At 46.4% G+C, this 20884-nt stretch overlaps 1 protein-coding gene across 1 annotated transcript in view; it reads left to right on the forward strand.

Annotated features, from left to right (window-relative positions):
* The window catches only part of kif26ba (kinesin family member 26Ba), a 247243-nt gene that overhangs the window by 198898 nt on the left and 27461 nt on the right, over nt 1-20884 (forward strand). The window contains exons 8-12 of the mRNA XM_046307708.1: nt 1609-1754; nt 2039-2155; nt 5908-6091; nt 10475-10661; nt 20482-20653. Coding sequence (XP_046163664.1) covers nt 1609-1754; nt 2039-2155; nt 5908-6091; nt 10475-10661; nt 20482-20653 — 806 coding nt within the window. The remainder of the gene's footprint in view (nt 1-1608; nt 1755-2038; nt 2156-5907; nt 6092-10474; nt 10662-20481; nt 20654-20884) is intronic.

Here is a 20884-nt window from a genome sequence, read left to right on the forward strand (position 1 = left end):
AGAAGAAGGTGGAGGAGGATACAGGAGGAGGAGAAGGTGGAGGAGGATAGAGGAGGAGGAGGAGAAAGAGAGGGGAGGAGGATAGAGGAGGAGAAGAAAGAGAGGGGAAGGAGGATAGAGGAGAAGGAGAAGGGGAGGAGGATAGAGAAGGAGGAGAAGGTGGAGGAGGATAGAGGAGGAGGAGAAAGAGAGTGGAGGAGGATAGAGAAGGGGAGGAGGATAGAGGAGGAGGAGAAAGAGAGGGGAGGAGGATAGAGGAGGATAAGAAAGAGAGGGGAAGGAGGATAGAGGAGAAGGGGAGGAGCATAGAGGAGGAGAAAGAGAGGGGAGGAGGATAGAGGAGGAGAAGGAGGATAGAGGAGGAGGAGGAGAAGTGGAGGAGGAGGAGAAGTGGAGGAGGAGGAGAAAGAGAGGAGGAGGAGAAGGGGAGGAGGATAGAGGAGGAGGAGAGAGGGGAAGGAGGAGAAAGAGAGGGGGAGGATAGAGGAGAAGGAGAAGGGAAGGAGGATTGAGGAGGAGAAAGAGGGGGAAGGAGGATAGAGGAGGAGAAAGAGAGGGGGAGGGGGATAGAGGAGGAGAAAGAGAGGGAAGGAGGATAGAGGAGCAGGAGAAAGAGAGGGGAAGGAGGATAGAGGAGGAGAAAGATGGGGGAAGGAGGTTTGAGGAGGAGAAAGAGGGGGAAGGAGGAGAAAGAGAAGGGAAGGAGGACAGAGGAGGAGGAGAAAGAGAAGGGAAGGAGGATTGAGGAGGAGAAAGAGAGGGGAAGGAGGATAGAGGAGGAGAAAGAGGGGGAAGGAGGATAGAGGAGCAGGAGAAAGAGAGGGGAAGGAGGAGAAAGAGATGGGAAGGAGGACAGAGGAAGAGGAGAAAGAGAAGGGAAGGAGGCTTGAGGAGGAGAAAGAGGGGGAAGGAGGATACAGGAGGAGGAGAAAGAGAAGGGAAGGAGGACAGAGGAGGAGGAGAAAGAGAAGGGAAGGAGGACAGAGGAGGAGGAGAAAGAGGGGGAAGGAGAATAGAGGAGCAGGAGAAAGAGAGGGGAAGGAGGAGAAAGAGAAGGGAAGGAGGACAGAGGAGGAGGAGAAAGAGAAGGGAAGGAGGATTGAGGAGGAGAAAGATGGGGGAATGAGGATTGAGGAGAAGAAAGAGGGGGGAAGGAGGAGAAAGAGAAGGGAAGGAGGACAGAGGAGGAGGAGAAAGAGAAGGGAAGGAGGATTGAGGAGGATAAAGAGGGGGGAAGGAGGATAGAGGAGCAGGAGAAAGAGAGGGGAAGGAGGATAGAGGAGGGAAGACAGACTGTGTGTGTTTGGTAGAGGCATCATGTTAATGACCATTGTTCACTGCTGATGGAGTTCTAATCATTCTGAGAGTGTTTACTAGAATGGCTAGATCTGTAAACCAGATCACACTCAGGACTTTCATCTCCTCCTCCTCTCCTGTGTGTGTGTGTGTGTGTGTGTGTGTGTGTGTGTGTGTGTGTGTGTGTGTGTGTGTGTGTGTGTGTGTGTGTGTGTGTGTGTGTGTGTGTGTGTGTGTGTGTGTGTGTGTGTGTGTGTGTGTGTGTGTGTGTGTGTGTGTGTGTGTGTGTGTGTGTGTGTGTCCATCCTCCAGGTAAATCCTACACCATGATAGGTGGTGACGAGTCCATGCAGACCCTGGGGATCATCCCCTGTGCCATCTCCTGGCTCTTCAAACTCATCAACGAGAGGAAGGAGAAGACAGGAGCACGTTTCTCTGTCCGAGTCTCCGCCGTAGAGGTCTGTTACACTTATGGGCAACAGAGCTGCTCTGATTGGTCAAAAGACCAATTAGTGGTAAAAGATCAGAATTGGGCTTTTTAAGGGCCGGTTTCTGAGACTCAGATAAAGGGAGATTCTCCATGCATTTTTATCCAGGAGTAGTCTTAATCTTGGTCTGGGAAACCAATCCTTATTCTTTTGTGTACAAATGACTGAATTAACGGTATGCAATATGTATGAGATACTTGTTCTAGGTGTGAGGGAAAGATGTGGAGTTCTGAGGGTGGTGTTCTATGTTCTAGGTGTGGGGTAAAGAGGAGAACCTGAAGGACTTGCTATCTGAAGTGGCTACAGGTAGTTTGCAGGACAGCCAGTCCCCTGGAGTCTACCTCTGCGAGGACCCCATCTGTGGCATGCAGGTAAGATGGCACTAGTCAACTTGTTAACTAATCAACTTAACCTTGATCGTCTGGAACAAAACCCTGCACGCCCTGCCGCCGTCCAGCTAACTAGTGTCATTATCTAGATGGCTTTGAGCTTTGACTTCAGCAACAGCTACTGTTCCTGGGGTCCATGCTGAACACAGAGACAGAGACGATAACATGAAGTAACTCATGATGAATCCACAAGACTACAAGGAGAGCGACAGAGGTAGTCTGCTGAGAATCTCCCATGGTTGAGACTAGGAGAGTCCTGTGGCTCCTCTAGTGTTACTCTGCTGAGAATCTCCCATGGTTGAGACTAGGAGAGTGCTGTGTCTCCTCTAGTGTTACTCTGCTGAGAATCTCCCATGGTTGAGACTAGGAGAGTCCTGTGGCTCCTCTAGTGTTTTACTCTGCTGAGAATCTCCCATGGTTGAGACTAGGAGAGTGCTGTGGCTCCTCTAGTGTTACTCTGCTGAGAATCTCCCATGGTTGAGACTAGGAGAGTGCTGTGGCTCCTCTAGTGTTACTCTGCTGAGAATCTCCCATGGTTGAGACTAGGAGAGTCCTGTGGCTCCTCTAGTGTTTTACTCTGCTGAGAATCTCCCATGGTTGAGACTAGGAGAGTGCTGTGGCTCCTCTAGTGTTACTCTGCTGAGAATCTCCCATGGTTGAGACTAGGAGAGTGCTGTGGCTCCTCTAGTGTTACTCTGCTGAGAATCTCCCATGGTTGAGACTAGGAGAGTCCTGTGGCTCCTCTAGTGTTTTACTCTGCTGAGAATCTCCCATGGTTGAGACTAGGAGAGTGCTGTGGCTCCTCTAGTGTTACTCTGCTGAGAATCTCCCATGGTTGAGACTAGGAGAGTCCTGTGGCTCCTCTAGTGTTTTACTCTGCTGAGAATCTCCCATGGTTGAGACTAGGAGAGTGCTGTGGCTCCTCTAGTGTTACTCTGCTGAGAATCTCCCATGGTTGAGACTAGGAGAGTGCTGTGGCTCCTCTAGTGTTACTCTGCTGAGAATCTCCCATGGTTGAGACTAGGAGAGTGCTGTGGCTCCTCTAGTGTTACTCTGCTGAGAATCTCCCATGGTTGAGACTAGGAGAGTGCTGTGGCTCCTCTAGTGTTACTCTGCTGAGAATCTCCCATGGTTGAGACTAGGAGAGTGCTGTGGCTCCTCTAGTGTTACTCTGCTGAGAATCTCCCATGGTTGAGACTAGGAGAGTCCTGTGGCTCCTCTAGTGTTTTACTCTGCTGAGAATCTCCCATGGTTGAGACTAGGAGAGTGCTGTGGCTCCTCTAGTGTTACTCTGCTGAGAATCTCCCATGGTTGAGACTAGGAGAGTGCTGTGGCTCCTCTAGTGTTACTCTGCTGAGAATCTCCCATGGTTGAGACTAGGAGAGTCCTGTGGCTCCTCTAGTGTTTTACTCTGCTGAGAATCTCCCATGGTTGAGACTAGGAGAGTGCTGTGGCTCCTCTAGTGTTACTCTGCTGAGAATCTCCCATGGTTGAGACTAGGAGAGTCCTGTGGCTCCTCTAGTGTTTTACTCTGCTGAGAATCTCCCATGGTTGAGACTAGGAGAGTCCTGTGGCTCCTCTAGTGTTACTCTGCTGAGAATCTCCCATGGTTGAGACTAGGAGAGTCCTGTGGCTCCTCTAGTGTTTTACTCTGCTGAGAATCTCCCATGGTTGAGACTAGGAGAGTGCTGTGGCTCCTCTAGTGTTACTCTGCTGAGAATCTCCCATGGTTGAGACTAGGAGAGTCCTGTGGCTCCTCTAGTGTTACTCTGCTGAGAATCTCCCATGGTTGAGACTAGGAGAGTGCTGTGGCTCCTCTAGTGTTACTCTGCTGAGAATCTCCCATGGTTGAGACTAGGAGAGTCCTGTGGCTCCTCTAGTGTTACTCTGCTGAGAATCTCCCATGGTTGAGACTAGGAGAGTGCTGTGGCTCCTCTAGTGTTACTCTGCTGAGAATCTCCCATGGTTGAGACTAGGAGAGTGCTGTGGCTCCTCTAGTGTTACTCTGCTGAGAATCTCCCATGGTTGAGACTAGGAGAGTGCTGTGGCTCCTCTAGTGTTTTACTCTGCTGAGAATCTCCCATGGTTGAGACTAGGAGAGTGCTGTGGCTCCTCTAGTGTTACTCTGCTGAGAATCTCCCATGGTTGAGACTAGGAGAGTGCTGTGGCTCCTCTAGTGTTACTCTGCTGAGAATCTCCCATGGTTGAGACTAGGAGAGTCCTGTGGCTCCTCTAGTGTTTTACTCTGCTGAGAATCTCCCATGGTTGAGACTAGGAGAGTGCTGTGGCTCCTCTAGTGTTACTCTGCTGAGAATCTCCCATGGTTGAGACTAGGAGAGTGCTGTGGCTCCTCTAGTGTTACTCTGCTGAGAATCTCCCATGGTTGAGACTAGGAGAGTGCTGTGGCTCCTCTAGTGTTACTCTGCTGAGAATCTCCCATGGTTGAGACTAGGAGAGTCCTGTGGCTCTAGTGTTTTACTCTGCTGAGAATCTCCCATGGTTGAGACTAGGAGAGTGCTGTGGCTCCTCTAGTGTTACTCTGCTGAGAATCTCCCATGGTTGAGACTAGGAGAGTGCTGTGGCTCCTCTAGTGTTTTCCTCTGCTGAGAATCTCCCATGGTTGAGACTAGGAGAGTCCTGTGGCTCCTCTAGTGTTACTCTGCTGAGAATCTCCCATGGTTGAGACTAGGAGAGTGCTGTGGCTCCTCTAGTGTTTTCCTCTGCTGAGAATCTCCCATGGTTGAGACTAGGAGAGTCCTGTGGCTCCTCTAGTGTTACTCTGCTGAGAATCTCCCATGGTTGAGACTAGGAGAGTCCTGTGGCTCCTCTAGTGTTACTCTGCTGAGAATCTCCCATGGTTGAGACTAGGAGAGTGCTGTGGCTCCTCTAGGGTTTTCCTCTTCTGTAACTAACAGTGGTGTTATCAAAGGAAACCCACACTGCTAAGGCAGCTGGAGGACTGTGTGTGAGGATGGCAGTATCAGACCTAGAGCACTGTAGTAGTATATTATGATATATCTCTGTGTGTCTACCCCCAGGCACTAGGCTCTGTTGGATTAGCTGGCTGTTTTTCACCTAACAATGTCTCTATGGAGACACACACACACACATGCAGAGAGGCACACACGTGCACGCTCATACGCACAAAGGGAGGGCTCGTGAGCATGTGTGATTTGGCAGCCGTAGGTCTTAATGTGGTTGTCAAACTGTGTTGCCCTTAGCTGGTATAGCTTTCTGCTCATTTAGGGATTATCATTGTGTCTTTTCTAAACATCAATAAGAGAAACAGACAGACAGACAGGATTTTAACACCATTATGTTATATGTAGATGCGATTAGTGTGTGTGGGTGCGTTTGTGCGTGTGTGTGGTTATATGTTGACAGGATTAGTGTGTGTGGTTATATGTTGACAGGATTAGTGTGTGTGGTTATATGTTGACAGGATTAGTGTGTGTGGTTAAATGTTGATAGGAGTATTGTGTGTGAGACAGGGGTATCAGTGTAAACCCTAGCTAATCTGAGATAATCTCATGCTGTAATGATACCCCGCAGCAGTTTAGTGATAATGTGAGTCTCACTCTACAGACACTACACACTGCATCACACGCACACACACACACACTTACACAAACACACAAAAATGACTGTCGTTTGTAAAATGAGTATTTTTTTCTCCAAAGTCAAATTTAGTAAAGAATGAAAGTGTCTTTTCTCACCTACTCTGTAATCCCCAGCTCCAGAACCAGAGTGAGCTGCGAGCCCCCACGCCAGAGAAAGCAGCCTTCTTCCTGGATGCAGCCATAGCAGCTCGCTATAGCAACAGAGCTGACTCCGCCCCGGAGGAGCATCTCAACTCACACATGCTATTCACACTGCACATCTACCAGTACCGCATGGAGAAGACTGGCAAGGGAGGGAGTGAGTACTGCACACACACACACACACACACACACACACACACACACACACACACACACACACACACACACACACACACACACACACACACACACACACACACACACACACACACACACACACACACACACACACACACACACACACACACACACACACACTTTAATGGACACTACCGTTCTTTATAATAGAAGTAAAATAATGAAAATGTCACCCTAGACTGTACGGCCCCTACAGTACTGATTGATACTATATATTTATATATACTATATATTTATAGTTTAAAAAATAATATAATCTGTGATGATTTGATAATAAACACAAACTAAAGACATTCATCAACGACAGCTAGGAGAGTGTGCTTCAGATCACCTGTATCTCATCCTCTGCAGCTCTGGGCTCGTTTTAGTTTGACTCCCACTGTATCTGTCGTGTCCCAGGTTGTCAGTGAGACTGTCTCCGTGCTAATTATACAGTGTGATGTCACGAGCACTTTTGAGGGAATAATTAGTGTGTGATAGCGTAGTGAGATGCTTGATAACATGGCTAGGAGAATGTGTTGTTGGCCTGTACCAGCCCCATTGCTCCACCGCCGGTTTAGGCCCATGATCTATCTTCTTCCTCTTCTGCAGTTAACCCACTGTTCCTAGGCCGTCATTGAAAATAAGAATTTGTTCTTAACTGACTTGCCTAGTTAAATAAAGGTAAAATAAAAAATAAATAAAATTCTCACCGAGGAGATTGAATCCTCAAGGTACATTTTACGGGTAAAATGGTGTAGTCGAGGGTCATACAGATGTAGGATCATAATTTGATCACTCTTTTGGAGTGTATTTGAGTTGTAAAAAAGCCTCTAGAGTTTGTAATTTCCACTTTGAAATTTCAGACTTGATTTGACCTCACAAAGTATGTATCAACTACAAAAATGTATATTAATTATGACGCACATAATAATTTGCATTTCCTGATGCTGCATGACTATTCTCCTGCTGTAGCAAACTGGCTCACGTTAAGATCCTTCTGCACATCTGTATCATAACTCTTCCGTAACTCATTAACTGCCCTCCTCCACATCACAATTCATTTGGTCATAACGGTCTATAATGGACACATGAAAAGTCTACGTAGGAATTCTATGCAGTCAATAAACTTTCAATTTATAAAGCATTTATAGCTAAGCACGTAATGCTAGTTAACTGTGCAGTTTGCCACTGGTCTATAACACCAACATTAAAGGTCTATGAATGAATGCAGGGTCATTTCAATAAGCCATGACACCCACCATCTCAAATTGTTTTGAAATCGCTTCTGTAGTTAGAAACATATAAGATTTGCATTCCTGCAATATTATTTTGTTTAAATATGATTTGATCTCTGAGAAATTAAGCTAATTAATTGCTCCCAAATTTGCCATTTTACTGTATAGGATTCATATAATATTCAATAAATATAGTACCTGACTAAACTTTTTACTAGCAATGAGTAAGACATGAAGAATACAAATAAATGGTCAGAATCCACCCACGGAACACACACACGCCACGCTAATCCCAACCCAACAACGAGTATATCGTATCGGTTCTCTCTGTCTGACAAGTAGTATGTAGTATTGTTTCTTCATCTTTTGTAATGAATTCTCAGTGAAATTGGTGGTGTTCCCCCGTTCAGAGAAATGAGTCATTGAAGTTGTTAGGTTCATGTCCCATTCTGCATCCTGATATTACCTGGTTCTGACCACTAGATGGTGCTGTTCCTGTTAATGGCTGATATATTTTTTAAGACCCCCCATTAACTTTTTAGCATTTGTGGCAGACATCCAATGCAAATCAATGGTACCTATATTAGCATTTTCACACTTCATATTAGTACATTTTACTCACTAAAATAGTTGTTGCTAGCTATGAGTCTGAAATTAGGAATAAAAATTTTAAATTTATACATAGACCTTTAATGATGGTGTTGTAGATCAGAGTAACAAACTACACAGTTAATTACAATGAAGTGCTTAGCTATAAACACTTTATGTGGCTCAGTTAGTAAAGCATGGTGCTTGCAACTCCAGGCTTATGGGTTCGATTCCCATGGGGGACCAGTATGGGAAAAAAAAGTATGAAAATGTATACTGTAAGTCGCTCTGGACAAAAATGTCAAATGCAATGGGAAAATATGTTTGACTTTACTTTGACTGCATATCATTCATACATAGACCCTTTGTGTCCATTATAGACCAGTATGACCAACTTAATTGTGATGTGGAGGAGGGCTGTTAATAAGTTACGAAAGAGTTATGATATGACACTGAACTACACGCTTTGATCTGTAAACTTTACCCTGAGAAGTCCACCCTGTGGAGACCTTCATGCCCCATTGACCTCCGTGAGGAGAAGAAGAAGAAGGTAAGTCACAGGCCTTTACTGGCCGGTGGGGGAAATGGGTCTGGTACAGGCTATATTTCAGCATCATTCTCAAAATATGGTTGGGCTTTTGGCATGTTCACTAATATATGCTTTGGACACACTTGGACACAAAGATTGCTCTGAGAAGGTAAATTGGATATACATGTACTGTGGGGGCCCAGAGAGGTGTTCATTATTGACTGACTTTGAGCATACCCAAGGAATGCGAGGTGTATAACCCCCTCTAGCTGGGTGAGCCTGACGGGCCGGCTGAGGCACGGTTCTGGACAATCCAGCTGGGCGTAAAATCCTGACGAACCGGCAGAGGCGTGGGAGTCTGTCAATCCTGCTGAGGCTTGGTAGCCCGATGATCCGGCTGAAGCGTGACGTGGGTTGTGCGCCTTCTGAGCCAACCGGGGCAAGGAAACCTCTCGATCCGGCTAGGGCGTGGAAGCCTCTCGATCCGGCTAGGGCGTGGAAACCTCTCGATCCGGCTAGGGCGTGGAAACCTCTCGATCCGGCTAGGGCGTGGAAACCTCTCGATCCGGCTAGGGCGTGGAAACCTCTCGATCCGGCTAGGGCGTGGAAACCTCTCGATCCGGCTAGGGCGTGGAAGCCTCTCGAACCGGCTAGGGCGTGGAAACCTCTCGATCCGGCTAGGGCGTGGAAACCTCTCGATCCGGCTAGGGCGTGGAAACCTCTCGATTCGGCTAGGGATCCGGCTAGGGCGTCAGTCTCTTTCACCCTCACCTAATTTTCTCTCCTTCTCTTTCTCCCTCTCCTTCTCTATCTCCTCCTCCCCGCTGTCTCTCTCCCCCTCTCTCTCTCCTGCTTCTCTTTCTCCCTCTCCTTCTCTCACTCCCCCTCCCCGCTGTCTCCCTCTCTCCCCCTCTCTCTCTCTCTCCTCCTTCTCTTTCTCCCTCTCCTTCTCTCACTCCCCTCCCCGCTGTCTCCCTCTCTCCCCCTCTCTCTCTCTCTCCTCCTCTTTCTCCCTCCCCACCCTTTCTCTCCTCCTCCCCGCTGTCTCTCTCCCCTCTCTCTCTCTCTCCTCCTTCTCTTTCTCCCTCCCCGCCCTCTCACTCCCCTCCCCGCTGTCTCCCTTTCTCCCCCCTCTCTCTCTCTCTCTCCTCCTTCTCTTTCTCCCTCCCCGCCCTCTCTCTCCTCCTCCCCGCTGTCTCTCTCCCCCCCTCTCTCTCCTCCTTCTCTTTCTCCCTCCCTGCCCTCTCTCTCCTCCTCCCCACTGTCTCTCTCCCCCTCTCTCTCTCTCTCTCTCCTCCTTCTCTTTCTCCCTCCCCCCCTCTCACTCCCCCTCCCCACTGTCTCCCTCTCTCCCCCTCTCTGTCTCTCTCCTCCTTCTCTTTCTCCCTCCCCCGCCCTCTCACTCCCCCTCCCCACTGTCTCCCTCTCTCCCCCTCTCTCTCTCTCCTCCTTCTCTTTCTCCCTCCCCGCCCTCTCTCTCCCCCCTCCCCGCTGTCTCTCTCCCCCTCTCTCTCTCTCCTCCTTCTCTTTCTCCCTCCCCGCCCTCTCTCTCCTCCTCCCCGCTGTCTCTCTCCCCCTCTCTCTCTCTCTCTCCTCCTTCTCTTTCTCCCTCTCCTTCTCTCACCCCCTCCCCGCTGTCTCCTTCTCTCCCCCTCTCTCTCTCTCTCCTCCTTCTCTTTCTCCCTCCCCCCTCCCTCCCTCTCTCTCCTCCTCCCCGCTGTCTCTCTCCCCCTCTCTCTCTCTCCTCCTTCTCTTTCTCCCTCCCCGCCCTCTCTCTCCTCCTCCCCGCTGTCTCTCTCCCCCTCTCTCTCTCTCTCCTCCTTCTCTTTCTCCCTCTCCTTCTCTCACTCCCCCTCCCCGCTGTCTCCCTCTCTCCCTCTCTCTCTCACCACCTTCCCCACCTTTTGCTCTCTCCCCTGCCCTCCCTCCTCTCTCGCTCTCTCTCCCCCTTTCCCCTCCTTTCACGCTCTCTCTCCCCCCGCCCTCCCTCCCCTCCCTCTCTCTCCAGTGTCAGGAGGTCGCAGTAGGCTCCACCTGATAGACCTGGGCAGCTGTGTGAAGGTGCTAGGAGGAGGGAAGGGCAGAGACAGCAGTGGTAGTAGCAGCACCACAGCAGCAGGGCTGTGTCTGTCTCTGTCTGCCCTGGGGAACGTCATCCTGGCTCTGGTCAACGGCAGCAAACACATCCCTTACAAGTACGTGTCTACTGTGTGTGTGTGTGTGTGTGTGTGTGTGTGGGGGGGGGGGTTGTATTAGGTTTCACTCTCACCAAAATCTGTCAAAAGTAAACCAATGCATGGCCTTATTTTGGACCTAAGTTTATCGCCTGCCTTCCCGCCGTTGGGACTCTCAATGTGAGTATCTCATTATATACAGATCTCTGGACGGATCCGTTTTTACGCCTGCTATGTTAAGTTAGATACGCATAGACCGCATGAGAGAGGAATGTACACAACATAACTACGAGAGGGACAGAAAGTATGCCTTATGTACTTTGAAGAACTAGTCAAATAATCTTGTCAGAAAGCTCTGCAGCACACTTAGGCAGGCTAGATAAATAGCATGACTAAAGACAGTACAGATAATATTAGATGGTCTGGCTAGCTGACTGCTACAGCCTGAACAGAGATGACTAATGAGATGAGGACTTTAAAGTAATGACAAAAATATTAAGTAATCAAATAAAAAACAAGTATTATTATGATTTCATATTTTTCTACTTATGTCTACCCAATGTGGACCTGACAGAGAATATTTAATATGTTTTATGTTTTGGCAATTGAATGTTCACCTTGAATTTCCATTAAAAACTCTAGAACCATTGTAATGTCATTATTTCCTCATGCATTCAATGTAAAAAAATAAATGTAAAAAATTATTTTAAAAATCTAAACCTTTATGATTTTCTAATAGTCGAATCAAAACCGAACTGACCTCAAAAAGCATGAATCGCTCAACACTAGTATGTATATGTGTGTGAGTATGTATTCATCTGTGAGTGTGTGTGTCACTGAGGACCTCTTGGAGGTGAGATTCAATGGCCTTACAATATCAGTCAGACACAGTTAGATAGTTCTTCTTAACATCTATTTCATAGTAATCTATAGGACTTGTTTAGAGACTTGGCCTTCCCTAAATAACCGTAACCTTGGAACTGAGTGGGACTGGGTCAGCTGCCACAGTTAGCTAGTTCTTCTTAACATCTATTTCATAGTAATCTATAGGACTTGTTTAGAGACTTGGCCTTCCCTAAATAACCCTAACCTTGGAACTGAGTGGGACTGGGTCAGCTGCCACAGTTAGATAGTTCTTCTTAACATCTATTTCATAGTAATCAACTTTATGAGGGAAGATTAAGTTTCTATAGGACTTGTTTAGTGACTTGGCCTTCCCTAAATAACCCTAACCTTGGAACTGAGTGGGACTGGGTCAGCTGCCACAGTTAGATAGTTCTTCTTAACATCTATTTCATAGTAATCTATAGGACTTGTTTAGTGACTTGGCCTTCCCTAAATAACCCTAACCTTGGAACTGAGTGGGACTGGGTCAGCTGACACTAGTGTCTTGCTCATTAGGGATCTCTATGGCTGCGTTTACCCAGGCAGCCCAATTCGGATCTTTTACCACTCATTGATCTTTTACCAATAGTTAGGCAAAAGATCAGAATTGGGCTGCCTGTGTAAACGCAGCCTAGATATCCAACCCAATATATCACATCAATGTAATATTAATATTACACTTTAAACATAAGAATAAAGTTGGGTTTAAACGTGCTAATGATTGTAGATATATTAATGAGACAGAAAGCTTAAATATGCAGATCATTCCACACACGAGCTCCATGATTCCTGTATGCCCCTGCTTAATTCTGCATAACTAACAGGAATTCTATATTAATCATGTATAGAATGACATTTTCTCTATGATCTGATCAGAGTGGCTTAATGCTTGCTGAAGGGAGAGAGAGAGAGACAGAGGGGGGGAGTGCAAGAGCGAGAGAGAGAAGGAGAGGCGGGAGAGAGAAAAGTAGAGGGGGAGAGAGAAGGAGAGGGGAGAGAGAGAGGGGGAAGAGAGAAAAGTAGAGGGGAGAGATAAGGAGAGGGGAGAGAGAGGGGGAGAGTGCAAGAGTGAGAGAAGGAGAGAAGGAGAGAGGGGAGAGAGCAAAGGAGAGGGAGAGAGAGCAAAGGAGAGGGGGAGAGAGCGAAGGAGAGGGGGAGAGCAAGAAGGAGAGGGGGAGAGAGAGGGGGTGAGAGAGAAGGAGAGGGGGTGAGAGAGAAGGAGAGGGGGTGAGAGAGAAGGAGAGGGGAGAGAGAAGGAGAGGAGAGAGAAGGAGAGAGAAGAGAAGAGGAGAGGGGAGAGAGAAGGAGAGGGGGAGAGAGAGAAGGAGAGGGGGAGAGGGGGGAGAATGAGAGGGGGAGAGAGAAGGATAGGGGGAGAGATAGAAGGAGAGGGGAGAGGGAGATACGTAAGTTGCTGTGGGGTTGATTTGAAGCCCAATAACAGATGCTGCTTCATATTAATCTACCTGAGAATGCTGGAAAGAGGTTTTTAGTTGTTTTTTCATGAAGAGAGGGAGCGAGATCATGAGAGAGGGTGGATTGACGTGAAAGAGGAGAGAGGGTTTGAAGGAAAGAGAGAGGCAGAGAAGAGCACAAGGAGGAAAGCAGTGAAACGAAAGCAGGGGAGAAAGGCTGTGAAAGAAACAGTGATGTGCATATTTAAATGTTTTCCGGGAATATGCTCTCCTCCTCTCCCTCCATCCCTCCTCCAGGGCAGAAAGCTCAGTGCTCAAATTTATTCACAAACTCAGCATTTACATTGCAAAGCACCCCACCGCTTTAAGCCGGAACTGTAAACATTACACACACGGAAGCATACACACTCATATACACACATATACACTCATATACACACATACACACTCATATACACACATATACACTCATATACACACATACACACTCATATACACACATACACACTCATATACACACATACACACTCATATACACACATACACACTCATATACACACATACACACTCATATACACACATACACACTCATATACACACATATACACTCATATACACACATATACACTCATATACACACATACACACTCATATACACACATATACACTCATATACACACATACACACTCATATACACACATACACACTCATATACACACATATACACTCATATACACACATACACACTCATATACACACATATACACTCATATACACACATACACACTCATATACACACATATACCGTCATATACACACATACACACTCATATACACACATACACACTCATATACACACATACACACTCATATACACACATACACACTCATATACACACTCATATACACACATATACACTCATATACACACATACACACTCATATACACACATATACACTCATATACACACATACACACTCATATACACACATACACACTCATATACACACATACACACTCATATACACACATATACACTCATATACACACATACACACTCATATACACACATACACACTCATATACACATATAGACACGCATATACACACATACACACTCATATACACACATACACACTCATATACACACATATACACTCATATACACACATACACACTCATATACACACATACACACTCATATACACACATACACACTCATATACACACATACACACTCATATACACACATACACACTCATATACACACATACACACTCATATATACACATACACACACATATATACACATACACACACATATATACACATACACACACATATACACACATACACTCATATACACACTCATACACACATACATTCTCATATACACACTCATATACACACATACACACTCATATACACACATATACACACATATTCACACATACACACCCATATACACACATATACACACATATTCACACATGCACACTCATATACACACATCAAATCAAATCAAATCAAATGTATTTATATAGCCATTCGTACATCAGCTGATATCTCAAAGTGCTGTACAGAAACCCAGCCTAAAACCCCAAACAGCAAACAATGCTCTTCTGTGGTCCTTCTGTAGCTCAGTTGGTAGAGCATGGCGCTTGTAACGCCAGGGTAGTGGGTTCGATCCCCGGGACCACCCATACGTAGAATGTATGCACACATGACTGTAAGTCGCTTTGGATAAAAGCGTCTGCTAAATGGCATATATTATTTTATATTTTAAAAGCACGGTGGCTAGGAAAAACTCCCTAGAAAGGCCAAAACCTAGGAAGAAACCTAGAGAGGAACCAGGCTATGTGGGGTGGCCAGTCCTCTTCTGGCTGTGCGGGGTGGAGATTATATCAGAACATGGCCAAGATGTTCAAATGTTCATAAATGACCAGCATGGTCGAATAATAATAAGGCAGAACAGTTGAAACTGGAGCAGCAGCACAGTCAGGTGGACTGGGGACAGCAAGGAGCCATCATGTCAGGTATTCCTGGGGCACGGTCCTAGGGCTCAGGTCCTCCGAGAGAGAGAAAGAAAGAGAGAATTAGAGTGAGCATATGTGGGGTGGCCAGTCCTCTTCTGGCTGTGCCGGGTGGAGATTATAACAGAACGTGGCCAAGATGTTCAAATGTTCATAAATTACCAGCATGGTTGAATAATAGTAAGGCAGAACAGTTGAAACTGGAGCAGCAGCATGGCCAGGTGGACTGGGGACAGCAAGGAGTCATCATGTCAGGTAGTCCTGGGACATGATCCTAGGGCCCAGGCCAGTTGAAACTGGAGCAGCAGCATGGCCAGGTGGACTGGGGACAGCAAGGAGTCATCATGTCAGGTAGTCCTGGGGCATGGTCCTAGGGCTCAGGTCCTCTGAGAGAGAGAAAGAAAGAGAGAAGGAGAGAATTAGAGAATGCACACTTAGATTCACACAGGACACCGAATAGGACAGGAGAAGTACTCCAGATATAACAAACTGACCCTAGCCCCCCGACACATAAACTACTGCAGCATAAATACTGGAGGCTGAGACAGGAGGGGACAGGAGACACTGTGGCCCCATCCGAGGACACCCCCGGACAGGGCCAAACAGGAAGGATATAACCCCACCCACTTTGCCAAAGCACAGCCCCCACACCACTACACATACACTCATATACACACTCATACACACATACACTCTCATATACACACTCATATACACACATACACACTCATATACACACTCATATACACACATACACACTCATATACACACATATTTACACATATACACTCATATACACACATATTCTCATATACACACATATTCACACATACATACACACATATACACACATATTCACACATACACACTCTTATACACACATACACACTCATATACACACATACACACTCGTATACACACATACACACTCATACACACATACAAACTCATATACACACATACACACTCATATACACACTCATAAACACATATTCACACATACACACTCATATACTCATATACACACATATTCACACATACACACTCATATACACACATATTCACACATATACATGCATGAGTAGGAATGTGTTCTCTCTCTCATTCATTCTCACTCTCTCTCACACACACTCTCTCTCTTTCTTCTCTCTCTCTCTCACACACACAAACACACATATATATATATATATATATATATATATATATATATATATATATATATATATATATATATATATATATATATCTACACACACATATACACATATATACACATAGATATATACATATATACACATAGATATATATACATATATACACATATATATATATATACACACACACACACACACACACACACACACACACACACACACACACACACACACACACACACACACACACACACACACACACACACACACACACACACACACACACACACACACACACACACACACACACACACACACACACACACACACATAATTATAGTTTGGGGCCATTTGCAGGGAGTATAATGTAAGTTACTGGAATGCACCATAAATTAATATAAAACCTGTTCTGCACAAATCACTGATTTTATGCTTAATTTAATTAGACTGAAACACTCTCAGCTCCAATCTTTTTTCCTCTTTCTTTCTTTTCTACCCGTGAGATCAATTAAGAGATGATTGAAATGTCAGACGAGGAAGATAAAATTATCAACGCTTATGTGATGAAGACTAATGACATGACTCACAGGGGCAGAGAGAGAGAGAGAGCGAGAAAGGCAAAGAGAGAGGGATGGAGAGAGAGGGTGGGAGAAACAGAGAGAGAGAAACAGGGAGAGGGTGGGAGAGAAAGAGTGGGAGAAAGAGAGAGCTGGAGAGGGTGGGAGAAAGAGAGAGGGATGGAGAGAGAGAGGGTGGGAGAAACAGAGAGAGAGAAACAGGGAGAGGGTGGGAGAGAAAGAGTGGGAGAAAGAGAGAGCGGGAGAGAAATAGTGGGAGAAAGAGAGAGCGGGACAGGGTGGGAGAAAGAGAGGGTGGGAGAGAGAGTGGGAGAAAGAGAGAGCGGGAGAGAAAGAGTGGGAGAAAGAGAGAGCAGGAGAGGGTGGGAGAAAGAGAGGGTGGGAGAGAGTGGGAGAAAGAGAGAGCGGGAGAGGGTGGGAGAGAAAGAGAGGGTGGGAGAGAAAGAGAGGGTGGGAGAGAAAGAGGGAGGGAGAGAGAGTGGGAGGGAGAGAGAGTGGGAGAAAGAGAGAGCAGAGTGGGAGGGAGAGAAAGAGTGGGAGGGAGAGAGAGAGGGTGGGTGGGAGAGAGAGAGAGAGCGGGAGAGGGTGGGAGAGAAAGAGTGGGTGGGAGAGAAAGAGTGAGAGAAAGTGAGGGTGGGAGAGAGAGAGGGTGGGAGAGAGAGTGGGAGAAAGAGAGGGTGGGAGAGAGAGTGGTAGAGGGTGGGAGAGAGAGAGAGAGTGGTAGAGGGTGGGAGAGAAAGAGAGAGTGGTAGAGAGCGGGAGAGAGAGAGTGGGAGAAAGAGAGGGTGGGAGAGAGAGAGGGTGGGAGAGAGAGAGTGGGAGAAAGAGATGGTGGGAGAGAGAGAGAGCTTGAGAGGGTGGGAGAAAGAGAGGGTGGGATAGAGAGTGGTAGAGGCTGGGAGAGAGAGAGAGTGGTAGAGGGTGGGAGAGAAAGAGAGAGTGGTAGAGGGTGGGAGAGAAAGAGAGAGTGGTGAAAGGTGGGAGAGAGAGAGTGGTAGAGGGTGGGAGAGAAAGAGAGTGGTAGAGGGTGGCAGAGAAAGAGTGGGAGAAAGAGAGCGGAGAGGGTGGGAGAGAAAGAGTGGGAGAGAGAGAGAGAGAGAGCGGGAGAGGGTGGGAGAGAAAGAGTGGGAGAGAGAGAAAGAGTGGGAGAAAGTGAGGGTGGGAGAGAGAGAGAGCGGGAGAGGGTGGGAGAGAGAGAGTGGGAGAAAGAGATGGTGGGAGAGAGAGCGGGAGAGGGTGGGAGAGAGAGTGGGAGAAAGAGAGGGTGGGAGAGAGAGAGAGCGGGAGAGGGTGGGAGAGAGAGAGGGTGGTAGAGGGTGGGAGAGAGAGAGAGTGGGGTAGAGGGTGTTGGTTTCCATCTAACCTTTTAAAGGCTGTTGGTTTTTGTGTCGAGCCGAGGCTGTTGGTTTATTCTGCCATGAGGCTGTTGGTTCGAAAAAGAGGGTGTTGGTTCGAGCATAGGCTGTTGGTTTACGAGCCGAGGCTGTTGGTTTTCGAGCCGAGGCTGTTGGTTTTCGAGCCGAGGCTGTTGGTTTTCGAGCCGAGGCTGTTGGTTCCAGCCGAGGCTGTTGGTTCCAGCCGAGGCTGTTGGTTCCAGCCGAGGCTGTTGGTTCGAGCCGAGGCTGTTGGTTCGAGCCGAGGCTGTTGGTTCGAGCCGAGGCTGTTGGTTCGAGCCGAGGCTGTTGGTTCGAGGTGAGGCTGTTGGTTCGAGCCGAGGCTGTTGGTTCGAGCCGAGGCTGTTGGTTCGAGCCGAGGCTGTTGGTTCGAGCCGAGGCTGTTGGTTCGAGCCGAGACTGTTGGTTCGAGCCGAGGCTGTTGGTTCGAGATGAGGCTGTTGGTTCGAGCCGAGACCAGTGGGCGCATATATAACGCAACATTTTCTGTGAGAAAACCATCAGTAGAGTTGAAAATGCAATTGAAACCCATTTAACTTGTCTTTTTTATTCGATACATGGGAATTTAACCGCAGAAGTAATGTTTATGTTCACTGTGTCATCACACACAGACTTTTATCCGCAACAAGTCCGTTTAATGGAAACACATCTCTGGTGGGAAAATGTGCATATTTTATTTATGCAGATTTGAGAATATTCACATCTGTCGCCAATTGGATGGAAACCTACAGGACAAAAAGAAGACATCATGTACGAGGAAAGGGAGAAAGAGGAGAATATGGAGGATAGATGAAGAGATGAAGAGGGAGCTATCTGAGAAAAAGGATGGGATGGGATGGGATGGTTGTGTGTGTGTGTGTGTGTGTGTGTGTGTGTGTGTGTGTGTGTGTGTGTGTGTGTGTGTGTGTGTGTGTGTGTGTGTGTGTGTGTGTGTGTGTGTGTGTGTGTGTGTGTGTGTGTGTGTGTGTGTGTGTGTGTGCGTGCGGTGGGGATGGGAGCTGGCTGGCTGGGGGCTGTGTTTTTATAAAAGGAGGATAGCAGCATGAGGTATTGAGCCACAGAGGAACCTGTGCTCCATTCAGCCCTGAGGGTCCCAAACAGCGTACAGAAGTTAACACGTGTATAAACATTACACACACACACAATTAACCCTATAACTAACAAACAGGACAGGGAGAGTGTTAAATAGACACACAGTCCTACCTGCAGCTCCTGTCCCATCTGCCAGGGAGATTCACTGGAGCTAATGCTGAGATCTGGAGGTCATCTTAATATAGCTATGTGGGACAACCATATCACAGTCATAGTAAGTACATTTACCCTGAAAAAAGGAGCTACAGTGCCTTCAGAAAGTATTCATATCCCTTGACCTTTCCACATTTACTTGCTACAGCCTGAATTCAAAATGGATTAAATTGAATTTAAATTTCCTCTCCACCATCTACACACAATACCCCATAATGAGAAAGTGAAAACATTTTTTGAAATGTTTACAATTGTATTGAAAATGAAATGCAGAAATATCAAATTTTCATAAGTATTCACACCCCTGGGCCTCCCGAGTGCCGCAGCAGTCTAAGACACAACATCGCAGTGCTTGAGGACGCATGGCTCTCAACCTTCGCAGCTCCGGAGTCATTTTCATAGCTTTTCAAGTAGATTTAACTCGGCCACTTTGGAACATTCACGGTCTTCTTTCCTCTAGGACTTGTGCTTAGCTCCATTCCATTAATTTTTTTTTCCTGAAAAACTCCCCAGTCCTTAATGATTACAAGGATACCCATAACATGATGCAGCCACCACTGTGCTTGAAAAAATGGAGAGTAGTACTCAGTAATGTGTTGTTTTGGATTTCCCCAAACATAACACTTAAGTAAATTTTCTTGGCCACATTTTTCACAATATTTCTTTAGGGCCTTGTTGCTAACAGGATGTATGTTTTGGAATATTTGTATTCTGTACAGGCTTCCTTCTTTTCACTTAGATTAGTATTGTGGAGTAACACCAATATTGTTGATCCATTCTCAGTTTTCTCCTATCACAGCCATTAAACTTTGTAACTGTTTTAAAGTCACCATTGGCCTCATGGTGAAATCCTTGAGCGGTTTCCTTCCTCTCCGGCAACTGAGTTAGGAAGGACGCCTGTATATTTGTAGTGATTGAGTGTATTGATACACCATCCAAAGTGAAACATAATAACTTCTTCATGCTCAAAAGGATATTCAATGTCTGCTCTTTATTTATTTTGACCCATCTACCAATCAGTGCCCTTCTTAGTGAGGCATTGGAAAACCTCCCGTGTGTGTGTGCCTTTACGTACTGTATGTGTGCTTATACCTGTGTTTGTGTGTGTGCTTGATGTATCGTGTGTGTGTTCCAGGGACAGTAAGCTGTCCATGCTACTGAGAGAGTCGCTGGGCAACATGAACTGCCGGACTACCATGATCGCTCACATCTCCTCGTCGCCTAGCAACTTCTCTGACACGCTCTCCACGATCCAGATCGCCTCGCGCCTCCTCCGCATGAAGAAGAAGAAGACTAAAGTCAGCATGGTACATACATGATCAATTAATCATTCAATCAGTCATTCAAACAACCAGTACGTTACATTGCTAATACATTTCACAGTTCTTTTTCAGTTCTTTTTTCTATATGTCCATATTGATATTTCAGCAAAGAAGTTTATTTTCAGTATTAATGTAACTTGATGACAGTATTACAATGATAGGTCAATTAAATGTAGATTGGTTTATTGGTTTATTTAAACAAATGTTTTTTTCCTC

The sequence above is a fragment of the Oncorhynchus gorbuscha genome, linkage group LG17, assembly GCF_021184085.1.
Source record: "Oncorhynchus gorbuscha isolate QuinsamMale2020 ecotype Even-year linkage group LG17, OgorEven_v1.0, whole genome shotgun sequence".
Classification (NCBI taxonomy): Eukaryota; Metazoa; Chordata; class Actinopteri; order Salmoniformes; family Salmonidae; genus Oncorhynchus; species Oncorhynchus gorbuscha.